Source organism: Corvus brachyrhynchos, unplaced genomic scaffold (assembly GCF_000691975.1).
Source record: "Corvus brachyrhynchos isolate BGI_N302 unplaced genomic scaffold, ASM69197v1 scaffold255, whole genome shotgun sequence".
Classification (NCBI taxonomy): domain Eukaryota; kingdom Metazoa; phylum Chordata; class Aves; order Passeriformes; family Corvidae; genus Corvus; species Corvus brachyrhynchos.
Genome location: NW_008238358.1, coordinates 3,967,893 through 3,983,660, shown reverse-complemented (window position 1 = coordinate 3,983,660; position 15,768 = coordinate 3,967,893). Strand labels below are relative to the sequence as shown.

General features: G+C 36.6%; 1 protein-coding gene across 5 annotated transcripts in view; it reads left to right on the top strand.

Moving 5' to 3' along the window:
* Positions 1–15,768, top strand: part of OSBPL6 (oxysterol binding protein like 6) — a 57,856-nt gene that overhangs the window by 6,678 nt on the left and 35,410 nt on the right. For all 5 annotated transcript variants that reach the window (XM_008634724.2, XM_008634725.2, XM_008634723.2 and 2 more), the window contains exons 2-8: positions 5,757–5,852; positions 9,180–9,302; positions 12,603–12,656; positions 13,359–13,472; positions 13,588–13,752; positions 14,262–14,394; positions 14,846–14,949. In XM_008634724.2, the coding sequence (XP_008632946.1) occupies positions 5,757–5,852; positions 9,180–9,302; positions 12,603–12,656; positions 13,359–13,472; positions 13,588–13,752; positions 14,262–14,394; positions 14,846–14,949 (789 nt within the window). The remainder of the gene's footprint in view (positions 1–5,756; positions 5,853–9,179; positions 9,303–12,602; positions 12,657–13,358; positions 13,473–13,587; positions 13,753–14,261; positions 14,395–14,845; positions 14,950–15,768) is intronic.

The following is a 15,768-nucleotide window of genomic DNA, read 5'->3' as shown; positions in this document are numbered from 1 at the left end:
TATTAAATACTCTAGTGTGGAACTGAAAATGAAGTGATTACATAAAAATTTTTTTCCTCCCTAGTAGAATAATATTTCATGTAAAAAAAAAATCAGATTAAAAATTTTTCAACCCCCTCTTTTTCCTATCTCCTATATTTTTATACTGTGTATATTGAAGTTTAAAGGATATTGAGAAAGGCTAAGTAGGTTGCTTACAGGAAGAAGTGAAAGAGAGTCACAAGAAGAAAGGTCTCTCTTCTTCTGAACCTATGCACTTTTTTAAGGAAGGTCCAGCTTTTTCATTTATTATTTGTGTTAACATTGACTCCCTTTCATGTCTAGAATGTTTTCATTCATGAAAAAATTAACATATCAAGTAATGATTTTCTTTTGTGTATGTAATTTTATTTTCCTTCCTTTTTTCTTTAACTATCTCAGCATCATTAAAATGAACTGCTAGCCTGAGACTATTTAACAAAATATCAAGCCTTTTAATTGTGATTATTCACTAGTCATAAAAAAAGCTTTGTATCATTAGCTAAAATCTGAATTCTCTCTGTCAGACACTGTAAATTTAACTGTTTGCACTATCTTAAGGTAGGTGCAAAGGGAGAAGATTGTCATTGACACTGAGGCTGTGACTTGGTAGTTGTTCCAAACCATCGTTCTGGCAAAAGGAAGGTTGCTGTTACAATGACAGGTAGCTCTTTTCTCCTTTATCCAGTTGTGCTAATGATTCCCTCCAAGAAGATCTTCATCGGAGCAAGAGCTTATTTGTCTTCAGAATTTGTTGAAAAGTACCTTGAATAGCAAAGTCTTCCTTGCTTCCAGAGCCTAAAAGCATTGACGTGAAGTACAATACAAAGCTGGAGTTCTGGAAAGGGCTGACAGACAGCTCCTGAGCTAACAAATCCTTGACATTTTTGTTATACAAGAAGGGTGTACTTTGCATATCCCAGGAAAGAAGCAGGCAGACGTACCTGGATATTATACATATGCTACAGAGCTGCATATTGTCTTGCAGTAAAAAGGTTACAAAGAGACATTTCTGTACAAGCTGAGCATGTGTTACAGTAAGAAGAAAAATATTAACTGTGTGTGGTATTCACGAAGTATTTTGAAGTTCCTTTGTCAGTTAGCTGATAGCTGAGATTGCTGAAAACAGCTGTGGAGCAGTGCCAATAGAAAAGACTGAGGATAAGAATAGGACCATGACTGCTTTATAAAAATTAAAAAAATGTGCTAGAAGATAGAAGAAATGTATTGATGAGGTATGGTTGTTTTGCTTTGCCCTCGCTCTTCCCTCACAGTTATATTCAAGAGTCTGTCTTTCTTCCAACATTAATGGGGGAAAGCCAGAGCTGGCTGAGAGGCAGCTGAAGATAAAAGCAAGTTTCAAGGTTATAACCTTGAAAATAATACAGCCTTTGCAAATAATATTGCAGCTTAACTCGGCATGTATCACAGCTTGTTTAGAAGGTAGTAAAAATTGTCATATGCAGTCAAGTCTGTGTCTACCTTACTGCTTCTGCTGTGTTTCAGATAACTGGAAAATAGTGGTTTTTTTAATTGAGAGAACGTGATTAAACATTGCACTTCATACTAAATGGAATTCAAATAAGAACACAGTTTTGCTAGGTTGCAAAAAGAATTCCAGTGAATAGCAAATAATAAAAGATGCGCTAGTTAGCACTTTGGATTGAAAAAGAACAGTACAAAAAACTCAGACAGGAAAGCTCTATTTTGAATTGCTGTCATAGGACAGTGTATGCCTAGGCCCCATGGTTATGGGTGTTGAAGACTGCTAGAATGCTATGACCAACCGAAACGATCCATCAGATCGTTTTCATTAATTGTTAACCACATGTTGTGCACATTTCTGAACTACAGAGAGTCTGTGTCCAATGTAACTGATGAAATCCTCACCAGCTTGTCTTTTTCTGGGAAATTAATAAATTATAAATTATAGAGATGTCTTTGCATTAAATATAATTAATTCCATTAAGTAAATAAGCAGTGAAGCAGAAGGGAGAGGCATGAGTGTCAGACTTGTCACTGGATTTTCTGTCTCTACTTACTCAAAATCTCTTTTCTTTCCTTGCCTTTCCTGTGAAAACAGTTGAATGTCTTTTGTTTTAATGGGAAGTCAGATTTAGTAAACAAAAGTTAGGGTCTTCAGCCTCTGGTCTGACGGAGACCAGCCCTGCCAGTGGAATGGGAATCAGAGGAAAAACAAAGGAAAACCTGGGAGTTGAGATAAGAACAGTTTAGTAATACAATAATGATTGTAAGGGAAAGAAAGAACAAGAAAGAGAGAAAGAAATAAAACCCAAGAAAGGCATGTGATGCCCAATACAATGGCTCACCTCCTGTCGGCCAAGGCCCAGCCCATCCCCCAGCAGTGATCGGCCTCTCACGTCCAACTCCCCCAGTTTATACACTATGCTTGACATTCTGTGGTATGGAATATCCCAAGGACCAACTCAGGTCACCTGCCCTGGCTATGGCCCTGCCAGCTCCTCATGCACCTCCTCACTGGCAGAGTACAAGAAACTGAAAAGTCCTTGATTTAAGGTAAGAGCTACTCAGCAACATCACTGTGCCTTCAACACTCTTCTCATACTAAATCCAAAACACACAGCACTGTAACAGCACTCAGAAGAAAATTATCTCTGTCCCAGCCAAAACCAGAACAGTGAGGTGCATGAGTCGTTGAACTCCAAAGTAAGGAAAGAAATTGGCAAGATACATGGAAGGATATTGTAAAATATGTTTTCCATTCTTGCCTTCCAGAGAAGATGAGAATATGATGCAACGTCATAGTGCTATTTTATTTTCTCCATCAATTTCCTCTCCCTCATGTCTTTGGGGAAAAAAGGAAAAAAATGCAGGGTGGAACAAGCATTTGTGTTCCCCATATGTTGGCTTGCTAGGGCTATTTTGAGGCAAATGTGTGTCACATATGTATGTTGTAGATAATCATAAAAATGAAGGAAGGATTGTAGTTAGGATGAAGATTTTGCAATAGAATTACATAGTAATTTGAATTAAACTTGTAATTCTGTTGAATTAGTTTTCAAGAACACACAGAATTTGCTAGTGCTGGCGTTTTCCTCCAAGAGAAACCAGCTATAGTGCATAGGTAATCCTGAAACCTGAGGGGAGTCTGGAATGCAGCAATGCAGACATTGATTTTGTCTGTCTGTATTTTTGGGATGAGAGGAATAAGAGTACCAGGTTGATTGATATGCCTAGTTTAATGGATTATTATTCATTTTCTGGTTTGATTATAAATAAACCCCAGAAGCTATATTGGTCTGCCTCTTTCTTCCTTCTTATCAGACTTTTTTTTACTGCTTCCTTTACCAACTCTGTTTTTCATGTTAAAATACAAAAAAAGCCTTGATAATAATTTCAAGATCTAAATAATTTTTATTTCTTTGATTCCAAATAACTAAATTCTTCCACTGTAAAATTAGCTGCTTTTCAAAATGTCAAGCAATTGTGTGATGTCTAGTTGTAATTTTGCAGAAAAATAACATGCATTACTGGAAAACACTTTGCACCAAGTAATGTCTCTTAATATTATGCTAGAGACATGTCACAAATCTAAAGAAATGATTTTGTGTCAGTGTAATGGTGGTCATGAGAAAAGAGAATTGAAAAGCAAACATATATAGACAATGAGCCAACACTTCTGGAAGTAAGGAATGTAAAGAAGACAATTTTATTTGAAAGGTGTTCATTTTCTAATTTTCAAACAAATAGTTGAATAAGTCAGCATTCATTAAAGTGCTGCTGGCTAATAATGTATTTCTCAACTGAAGTGGAACTGTAATGACTGAAGGCTAATTAAAAAAAAAGAAAAAGGCGCAAAACCTTCCTGACTTAAAATCATTTAATTGAAAATGTTACTGGAAATCTGGCAAGCTAAGGGCTGTTGGGCTACTCCTCTCTAAATATCGTACAAAATGAAATTGCAGTTATGTAACAACAAACTGCACCAGCTGCTACATATGAGACCTTCTGAACATCTGTGTTGGGCATTGCTCCATCTCAGGATGGATGGATTCCTGCCTGCCAGACAAAACTGGCAAGAAAGTTGGGAATCATCCTGATTATACTAATCGAGAGACATTTTAATTTGGTTCTTTTGTATATTGTTAAAGTGTGATACTGTGTATAAGTAGCATTTCCTTTATTAGGTGAGAAAGCTTATCATTATCATTAGGAACTTTGTGATTCTCAGCTCAAATTAGTTTATTAAATTACTTGATATGTAACCCAGACACTTGTGCTACATACATACAAATTTTTTTTGTCATCTGACTAGTAAAATACACTGGGCTAAATAAGTAGATTAGACTTCCTTTAATAAATCAGAAGTTTTTAAAGCATAAATGACGAAGCTTTTTGCTGGTTGACCCTTGAATAACATAATACTGTTGATTTTCCGCATTCTTCACTGTAAAATTTAATTAAAATGAACTGAAATTAAATACTAATTGTTGTTGTGTGGTGGCAAGGATGCTTATTAATCTCCACTGACAACAGAGACACTCCCCATATTTTCCTATTCTCATTCACAGTTGCAACTTGAAAGAGAACAATGAAGGTCTGTGTGTTGCTCTGCAGCAAGATGTGGTCTGTGTTATATACATGCATTTAAATGAATAGCTGTGTTTATTTTCATTTAGTTTGGTTATGGTCCTTGTGTACTTAATAATTTGTATAAACAATAGTATTTACACTGCTGTTTGTATGTGCTTTTATATTCCCTGATTGTTTCTGCTGTCTCTGGTACCTGGGTAATTTCTTCAGTCAATGCAAAGAAGCTTAATTGTGAACAAAACTTAATTGGCATTTTCAGTTGAGAAAAACATATGCTTCTCAGAGGGTAATTGCAATTGCAAGTTTGTCATTGTGCTGCATGTCCTGGAAATGAAGCAGTTTTATATTATTCCAAAGAGATACTAATGACGTGTTGTGGTAGAATTCTTGCCAAATAGTAGTGTGAGATGCAGCAAAATTTCACCAGAGAATGAAATGCAGATCCACACATGAGGGTTGTGGTCATTTTCTCTTGTATCAAAAATGCTTTTTCTTTTATAAATAGGAGTGAAACATTTCTGGAAAATAGAAAGACATGTTTAGATGTCTTTTAAGAATAGCAGTTTTTTCAAGACTAGTTGTGACATTATGTATTTCATTTTTATTACAATGCTTTGAAGATATAAAATTTTATAGTATTGTCATATGTAAAAACAGCTGCAGTGGTTTAAGATCACAGTATTCCATGAATGTTCACCAGCAAGCCCATCATCTGAGACACAGTAACTGATCTTGTTAATACCTGTAATCTATTTAAAAGCATTAGTGTGGTGAGTTACTTTATCTCAGTTGAGAAGCCAGTAACAAAATGCTAAGGTGTGATAATGAATATTTTAGAGGCAGTAATATCTTATGTGAAGAAGTGAATGTAGGGCAGTGCTGACTGCACAATATGTGCACTCAGTGTCTTGTATATTAACAGAAAACATGATAGGTCTGGTTAGGAGTACTTTGTGTAGGTAAGAACTGCATTACTTGTCTTTCCTGGGTTTTTTTTAGTTCACCATCATTTCTAGGTTAAACAGAGTAATTAATTAAAAACCCAGTAATAAAGAAAGAGAAGTATATTGCCTCTGAAGGCAAACTATTTGTGCATTTAAGTCATGGATGGGTAGTGTTTTTTATGTTTTGAGCCATGATGTTGTCTTTAATTATTTTTTTAGAGTGTTCATATTTTGGAGCGAAAGGCTTCTTCAGGAAGCACAGACCCTTCTTTAAGCAAGCAGTTCCTTGAAAGCGATCATCTCTCTCTATCCAAGGTAAGCAAAAGCCTGGGATGGAATCTGTGTAGTGAGTTTCCCTCTAGAGTTACAAAGTAGTTAGACTATCACTTTAGGGACAGTGTTTTGTATGATTCCATGATATTCCAGTGATACCATTGAGTATATTGTGAGTCTGCCCTGGAGCTCATTGTTCCGTAACTGAGGTGGAGGAAGAGCCAGTAATCTTTAGTAGATGTTATATTACCAAAATTCAGGTGGTTTTTTGTTTTTTTTTTTTCCCCATGGATGGCCTAGGAATAAATTTTGCTATCTCAGAGTACGGGGCTAGAAGGGACTTTGATGATCCTTGTGTGTTCCAACTCAGGGTGTTGTATGATTCTAAGACTTTGAGAAATTTTCCAGTCCAATCCTCTTATTAAGGAAGAGCAAATCATATCCAAGTCTAAAATTGCTCCTAACAAATATTAGTTTAAAAAATATGTCCTAATAACATCCCTTGAGGGTAGTTTGAAATTTAAAAGCTCTTGCTGAGACTTTCTTTCCTGAGGCAGAGAAAAGGATGGAACTGCAGGGGTGGCACCACCCTTGTGACACCACCCTCATGAGAGGTGGAGCCGTGTGTGTGGTGTTTTGAAGTCAACTTCTTTTTGGGTAAATTCCTCAGTTTTGGAATAAGTGATTCTAAACAAGTCTAATTCCACATAAAGCTTCATTTTATGATACTTCATATCCAAAAGTAACATTGTTACTGAAAAGGTGAGGATGCTGTGATGGAATATTTGGTGGAAAAGAAAAATCAGAAATGTAATGCCTGAAGTTCTGAAACAGACCTGGTAAAACACTTTCAAAAGGAAATATTCTGTTCATCCAGGGAAAATGAAATGGTTTATTTTCTTTTATTTGGAAAATAAATATTTTGCAGTCAAAAGTTGAGAAAGAAGTTGGTAATGGTTCCCTTAATCCCCATACATGGGGCATGTGCAGACCCAGGGACTGAAGGCTGTGATTGTGTTCCCCCAGTCATGATGCTTTGCACTGGGCTGCTTCTCATGAAATACCTATGGAATCACTGAAGTCCTGAAGTACTGGCGCTGTACTTGAGAATTGTCCTTGGATGAGGATTCCACAAGCATATCAATTTCACTGTTTTTTTCCCATTTTTGTCTCTCCTTCATAATGACCCTTGTATTGGGCATGGCTCAACACTCCAAAACCGTGGGATGAGGCGCAGTTAGGATTTTTAGGGGGTTTTAAGAACAGCTTGTAGCACTGATGCAGCAGGAGACAAGTATCCACACTGCACTGAATAATGGCTCATTTTATCCCTCTGTATCTGGCCTTTTGTTTAAATGAAAAGTTATATGAGATTGTGTGATTTCTAGTTGAGAAGTAATCAATACTGATGTTATCTAGTAGATAAAAGACTTATGCCTGCAGCTGATCATCTAAAGGAGAAATCAATATGGTGAAGCATCTGTTGGCAGAGATGCAGAGACTCTCTGCTTGCCCCAGGGGACTTGGAGTACATATGTGCTTCCCTTCACAGAATGGAAATAGATTATTGAAACAAAACATGGGGAAGTAAAAAAGGTGGATTTTGAGTATGGCATTTAAAGACAATAGGATAGTTAGTTTATGCTTATTCAGGGGAAAATAAGCTGAATAAAGATTTATATTAAAATTTACTACAGTATGTATTATTTGGGATAGAGCTTTTCACCATTCTCAAAATACCAAGACCTTATTAAAAATATTAGTTTTGAAATTTGCTGTTACATTTGCAACTATATTTTCATAGTAGTAATATTGATGTTATCAGGGCTGTGTAATTTATTTAGAGGTGTTAGGAAAGACTGACAGCACTTGGCTTTGAACAGTTTTTTAGGAAATGTGGAGACAAACAAGTTTTTTTTCCCTTTAAATGTTTGATGCTACATGACCTCCTTCCTTTCTTGATAACTTTTCATAACATTGCTGGGAATTATGACAGATCAACTGAGAAAATGCAATTTTACAGCTTTTTAAGGTATAATTAGTATAACATTAGTATGGCTTCCTCATAGTCTGAGGAAGCTGGCAATAACAGATTTTTAAACTGATGCAGAATACTTTTGATTACAGTAGTAGCAAGAGTATAGAAATACAGGCATGACTCTGTCTTGTTCTCTTCAAGAATATTGTTCTTTGTTGCAATTATTAAAGGATCAGGGGCATGGATCATTGATAGCATTATGGGATCAATAAAAGAACTGTAGCAATAGGCCTGTAAGCAAAAGGCCTGTGTGTGAGAAAAACTCTCCATGAGAAAATTCTTGTGTGAAGAAAAAAAACCAGGGCTGGGAACAAAGAGGGAGTTTTGAAACGATGCAGCTGTACTGATAAGATGTGCTAACTGGGAGAGAAGGGAGGTGGACTCTGAATTCTTTTAATCATAACATAGCAGTAGAAGCTTGCCAATGCAAGTCCAATTATGTAGAAGTAGAAATTCGCTTTGATAGGTTTTAAGCCACTTAAGAGTTAAAAAGCTGGTATACTATATAAGTGCCTCTGGATTGCTAATAAATGGAGTTTTGCTCTTATCAACCATATTGGTTTTGGACTGCAATTTTCTCCCCGCTGCCGAAGCCCGGGCCTCTCTTCTTTTTACAATTCCAACAGTTCTTTACCTGTTAACTGTGTTACATTGTAAATCTGGCTTGAGCTGCGCCAGTCACCATGCAAAAGAAGTGGTGTATACCAGAAATATGCTTTAATTGGCTCCATGAAAGGCATACAACTGGTTGTATCTCAAATGATACAACCAGTGTTTTTCTCTAGAGAGAAAATTAGTTAGCTTTTCTATAAATTTCTCATAATACAGTGAAAATTAATGCAGGAAAATAAAAAAAAACCCTACCTTTTGCAGTTTTCTGGAGGCTCAATTAGCCAGTGAAGCTGTGTCATAAAATGCCTTTGTAGATTATCACTAGCTGCACTCAAAATCAACAATAAAGCAACCTCTTCTGCTAGTTTTTCTGATTTGGAGGAAAAACTGGGACATCCAGAACCAATGTAGCTTGTACTTTATAGATCAGAAAATTTAAATTTCTTTACGATTAAGAAATAGCACGAAGGGCACTGTTACTATACACCTTACCTGCTAAGGGTTAGACTTCCAAAAATGTTTATATTTAGTAGTTTTAAATGAGATACAGCTAGACATAATATAATGACCATGTAGTTTGGTACCTAAATAGGTTGATTGAAAAGCCTGGCTCCTACTCATTATCTTGCACTGAAGAATTTATGCCACTTGTAAGTGCAATTTTTCACCATGTGTGTGCACATTTAATTAATCAATGTGTCTTCATGCTTTTTCACCAGGAACCTGACAGCTGGGAAATCATAGAGGGTCTGAAAATAGGCCAGACCAATGTCCAGAAGCCAGACAAACATGAAGGTTTCATGCTGAAAAAGAGAAAATGGCCATTAAAAGGTTGGCACAAGGTAAAGGTCTCATTAACCAGTCAGAATGTTATTACCTTATTTTATGAGTTGGAAATTTTTTTGTCTAGACGAAATTAGGATGTCAAATAAATACCCACAATTTTGGTGTATGACTTTTTCTTCCAACTGTGTACAGAATTAGTTTGCAGACACAGTTCATGGCTCTCAAATCACAGTGCTCTCTGCCTAAGGTTGTATTCAAAATCCAGATGGAATTTGTAAATGCTGCAGATGTCTTGTGTCTTAAGAGGTTTAATCAGTACCCCTTTTTTTCTTTCCAGTCTATTATAACAAAGTGTAGCTGTGTACTCTAACATTGCTTTGAGTTTACATTGAAGTTACACAGCAGAGGAGAGCTGATGGACTTTTCCATGTATCCAAGGTGTTTGTATAGGAGAGCATTCCCCTTCAGATCTGCTGACAGGAGACTTATTCAGCTTTGTCCCCAAATTTTTTTGTCTTCTTCACTGGAATCTTCATTGTGGGCATACAGTGGGACTATGCATTTTTGCCGTAAGATATCTCTATTTAAAAAAACCCCAAAACACCCCAAAATTCAACCCCAAATCTCCTGATTCTGTTTAGTTAATTTGGATACATATCTCCATGCATGATTCTGCCTTTTGTTAGCCTTACACTTGGTGTTCTTAAACCATTTGTCACTTCACCTCCCCCCCCCCCCCCCCCCCCCCCTTTTTAGCAACAAGATGTGTGGTATTGATGCTCATTCATATTTTTGTTCCTAAGGGTACTTATAGTAGAATAATTTTCAGGGACAGAATGATTTTTACTACAAAAGGTAGTGAAATAATTAGCTATTCATGGTGTTTTTTCTGGGAAAGCACTAACTTTTGGGGTTTTTTCTTGCTAAACACTGTGGGAATTAGTTAGGTCTGAGTCTAAATGCAGTCCATACTGGTGTAAATTACAGTTTTTTCCTAATTTCTCTCTTCTTTCTGCATGTTGTGCTATGTTATACATATGCCTGCCACCCTTTATTTCCTGCATGCTTATCTACATTAGATGTTTTGGCTTTGTTTTACTTAACTAGAGTTTGTCGTTTCAGCAGCCAGATACTTAGGCATTACCTGAATTTAGTCTAGACAAATTAATGGATTTCAAACTGACATAGCTGAAACATGAAAAAGCGTACCAATCCCCCACCCCCAACAAATCATTCTGACCCTCCAAAAAAAATCAGTGAGTTATGTAAGAATTTATGGAATAAACCACTGCTCCCACACCTTTAAAATACATTATATTAATGTGTTGCTATTTGGCCAAGTGTCTGTTTTGGTAAGGAACTCATTTATAGGTGAGTAAAAGGAGTCCAACTTTCAAAGTTCTGTAAAGGTGATTACTGATGATCTGGATTAATTTAGAGCAGTTACCTGTGTAGATAATTTTTAATGTGATTAAGAACTGCACATTTTAGCATCCCCCTCTACTCTGCCCTACATTTCACCTTGGGAGCTATGCTGAACTTAGGTTTTGGAACTTTGGGTTTGTTAATAAGTTTATTTTTTTTCCAACGCCAGCCTGGATATCTCAGAGTTTCCATAACAATACTTTGTACTGAGGGTCCAGTGAGGAACTTCAGAGACAGTAATTGCAGCAAGTGCTGTGTTAGTGTTCTGCTAGAAAAGCTGTATATAGCATCTTTTGTCTATGGAACATTGCATGTCATATTCTGACAGTCCTGAATGTGCTTTAGTAGCATACCAGGTGTAGTGTGTGCAACTTGGTGAACTTACCATTCTCTGAAGTGCGGTGTGGCTTTGGAATGAAATGATGATGAAAGATAATTTTCTTTTGTGTATGCAGCTTAGAGAGCAATATGACATGAATATCATGTTCTTGTGAAGTCCATTAGTGACCATACCTACCTAAAAAAAACCCCCCAAAATGTTCCTGTTGTTCTGACATCTTGTTCAAGAAGTTATATCTCCAGGTGTGCTGGTTTCAGCTGGGGTAGAGAAAAGCACTGTTTTCCTGCCCTGTGTGAGATATTGGTACCATCTGTTGTGTGACTGACATAATTTCCAGAACTTTGGGGGGATTTTCTGCTAACTACTGACCCTGCTCATAGTGTTAATTTAACAGGTTTACCTAGGGAAACCGTTGTCCTTCCTTTCCATGTCACAACAGCTTTGAGAAACAAGCAGAATATTTTGCTGTGTTCTGGGTTTTTAACATAGATTAATGCCTTAGGTTACACTCTAAAAATAGGAATTATGTGCTATTACTTTGCATGTTTTTAAAGTTAGCGATGATAAACACAAATTAGTGAATCTCATTTCAGGTCCAGTTTCCTGCTAGGCTTTATCTTTGTGCTGTGCGTCGAAGTCAGCATTAACTTGACAGCAAAGAAGCTTGAGTGATCTGGTACAGACAAGCTAGGGAAGCTTTAATGGAGGGAGAAATACAGTGTGAATAGGGGATTCTGCTCTCAGTTCTAAGTCGGAACTGCTCAGCAAAATAAAGGTGTGGCAATAGCACGGGCATCATCAGGTTAGGCCAGTCCTGGTAACCATGTCAGGGAAGATACAGTGGCTTGCCCTGTATCACTAACACCTAAAACATCAGCCCTCCCATGACCTGGGAATGTTTCTGGGAACGCGGCAGTATTTACTCTGGTACTAATACCTGTATTACCTAGATTAACACTAGAAAAGGTGTCTTCAGCATGAACTGCAATCTCTTCTTTACTTCACTGAGTAGAGGTCTGCCACAAGGCACAAAGTTTTGGATGGTAGACCATGGTCTCTCAGATGGTCTTCCTTTTGAGATGTAGATCTTGCACTAGGAAAAAGTTCTCAGTTTCTGGATAGGGAAGGTAGGTTGTTAATTTGAAATGTGACCAGATTCTGAGGGAAGAAAAACAGGAAGAAAATTAAGAAACAGATGTAATTCTCTTGTCCTACAGTCTCTTTCTTACAGAGTTTTGCCTGGAAAACTGGAGGAAAAAAAATGTCTCTTGTCCTACAGTCTCTTTCTTACAGAGTTTATTACATTGCCTGGAAAACTGGAGGAAAAAAAAATACCCTTCATTATCAAAGTTTATGATAAACTTAGAACATGATGCTGAAAAAAGAGAATCTAGGGGTTTTTGTTTAGAAGATAATTGTCAAAAAACAAGCAAGAAAATTATTTACTACTGTATTTATCTTCCCCTTCCAACCCCCAAACATTCCTTAATTGTTACAGGGTAATCCTTTTCCAGACGAATTGTTGTACACAGTTTAAATTGCATCTGCTCATTAAGAAGGAATGTTGTTGGTTTTTTTCTTATAATTTCAGAGGTTTTTTGTCCTGGATAATGGAATGTTGAAATATTCAAAGTCACCAATTGATGTAAGTAGAGTTGAAGACTATTTTAAAACTTTCAATGAAGTTCAGCCTGCTCATACTCAGTGTAGGCGTATTTACGACAGTACACACATGAAAGTTGTTGATGGATTTAAAGATAAATCATGTAAGATTTTGGTTATGTCTTCAAGAATTCTACCTTTTTTACTTCTATGGAAATGTAAGTTAAATTACTTTAAGTAGTTTCTTGAATGAAGCTGCTTGAGAGATTAACCTGACTGTGTATTTTTCTTTTCCAATTTTTATGTCAGTCAAAGCTGATTATTCTGAGATATTTGGATAGGACAAAGAATTGATAACAATGTACTCTAGAGATGTAAAAGGTAGCAGTAAATTAGTTAGATCTGATACCAATAACTATCAAGTTGTAGCAGCAGGGTGTCAAGTATTATCTAATTTTCTCTGCTTCTCACTTCCCTGTACCTGTGTGCTGGTATGAACCACTTAGCACACCTAAACTTTAGAGTTGGCTTTGTACCAAGCACTTCTTGTGAGATACTTTTCTCTGACTATAAATATAATAGTGTTTAAGTGGTCAGTCTGAGTGCAGCTTTTGTTTTTTAATATGGCTTTATGTTAAAATGTTTATAAAATGGGAAACCATTTCAGCACCAGATAGTTTTCTGTAAAATATGTAGAAAAAGTGCATGATACTTCTAAATTTTTACCCTGGTGTTTTGATTTTAGATACAGAAAGGAAAGGTCCACGGGAGCATTGATGTTGGTTTATCAGTCATGTCTATAAAAAAAAAGGCTCGTAGGATAGATCTTGACACAGAAGAACACATCTATCACCTAAAGGTAAAAAGTACAAGTACATATTTTTTCCATTCTCAGTGGAAATAAATAAAATTGTAAAAGATCGTGCAGAAAAGTAGTATCTTGAATGCTTTCTTGATAATAAATTGTTTTCCAGGTGAAATCGCAGGATTCATTTGATGCATGGGTTTCAAAGTTACGGCACCACCGGTTGTACCGTCAGAATGAGATCGTGAGATCTCCGAGGGATGCCAGCTTTCATATATTCCCCTCAGCATCTACTACAGAGTCTTCACCAGCTGCCAATGTGTCAGATGGAAAGGTGTGTAGTGTTCCTTGGTTGAAAACTCATGGCTTGCCCGTGGGCAGTTTCAGTGAGCTCTTGTAATGCCAATAAGACAGGAGCTTCCCCTGTGGGAACCGATGGCCAGCAAAAAGCTGTGAGTGTATGCAGCTGAAATCAGCTGAAATACTGTCTAATTAGCCTTACTTCATTAATGGGCTGCTGTAGAGATCTTGCAAAGTATTCACCACCCCTACAGTCTACACTAGCCTTTGTCATCAGACATAAGTCTGCCTCTTTGCTGATTTTTCCTCCTCTTAAACAGCAGCTTTCCTAACTGGTACCTAGCACAGTCCACTTGTGGGTTCTTGGTTTGATTCTCCAACATGCTATTCATGAAAATCTCTGTCTTTGGGAACTATGCAGACAAATCACAGATCTCACTGAGAACACAATGCATACTTTGGTTTCTATTCTGAAGTAGTATAGTCATTACACTGACAAGGCAACACAGCAACACTAAATTTAAGCATTTTATTTTGCTTTAGGTGCAACAAAATAACTACCCCTGGCAGCCTCCTATACCTTGCAGTAATAGCCTTCCTGTCACCTGCACTACTGGTCAGAGTAAAGTAGCAGCCTGGTTGCAGGACTCTGAAGAGATGGACAGATGTGCAGAAGGTTAGACTTTATCTTTTCATGCCTTGTTCTTTCAGCAAAACTTCTTGTTGATATAAGAAAGAGTCAAGTCAGTAAAGTGGTTAAGTTATATCCTTACATGAACATGTAGTAGCTCTTCAGGTAATTACATACTTGTGGCGGGAACTTCGCTCTCTATGTGTTTTGGGATGTTGCTTTTAAAATTTATCTTAATAATCTGTAGTACGGAGTTATTTTAATAGATGTCATTGTTCAAATATGATCACTTTTTGAAGTCCAGACTTTTTGCTGACTCCTATAGAAATAACAAGTGTTCAACACCTCTGAAAATAAAACTTTTACTTGGATGTCTTACTACAAGGGGTATGGACATTTAACTTTTATAATGCAATTAAGTGCTAACAATGGACACCATGGCAAAAAAAAAGTCTGAATTGAAGCACCTAATGTATTTTTATTTTATATCTGTTAGATCTTGCTCATTGTCAGTCTAACCTTGTGGAACTCAGTAAACTTCTTCAAAATTTAGAAATACTACAGAGAACTCAGTCAGCACCAAATTTCACAGACATGCAGGTAAGTATGCTTGAACATAAATCATTATGCTGAAATATTTGTTCTTTCTCTTAAGGGAAATATAGAGGTGTTGTCTGTTAACTCACAATGTTTTTCTGAAATAATAGTAAATCTTGGATGAAATGTTTATCTTATATGTTTATTTTAATCTTGTGTAATACTGTTTCTGTTTCATGTGTAAACAAATAGTTAAGATGTATTTAGTATTTGAGTTAAATAGGACAAAGCAAATGATTAAGTAATTTGCAAAACAAAACTGAGGACTGTTACAATAGAACATATGTTGTATTTAAGGAGTTTTTGTTGTGTTGAGTAAGATAACATGTTAAGTTTTTTAAGGATTGGAGACCCAAAGACCCTCAAAGACAAAGTTGCATGCTCTAGAAAAGGGGGCATAGTACAGAGGTCCCAAGTTTTGGACTGTTTCCCAGTTCAGGGTGAGTTTTCCTCTTAACAGAAAGCAGTGGCAGATCCTAAATCATAAATACTTCCTTCCATTTTCACTGAATCCTCTTGCCTTTACAAATATCTACATATAGGAATCCATGAGAATTTCAAGATCTGGACCTAAATATTATGCACCCATGAAAAAAGGGTACCGGTAGTTTTGCTAAAGGAGCAAACTGTACCATGTGTTTATAAAAGTGTATGGATAGCTACAGCTGATCCCTGCTCCAATTTCAGGCCCCAGCAGCAGCATTCTTCTCCTTGCTTTCTAATTTGTACATGTCTAATGCTACAATTCTTTACTAACTTGCTGTATTGTCTGTGTTGCTTGTGTCAACTTAATAGCACTTAGTCGCTTTTAACTATTTGTGT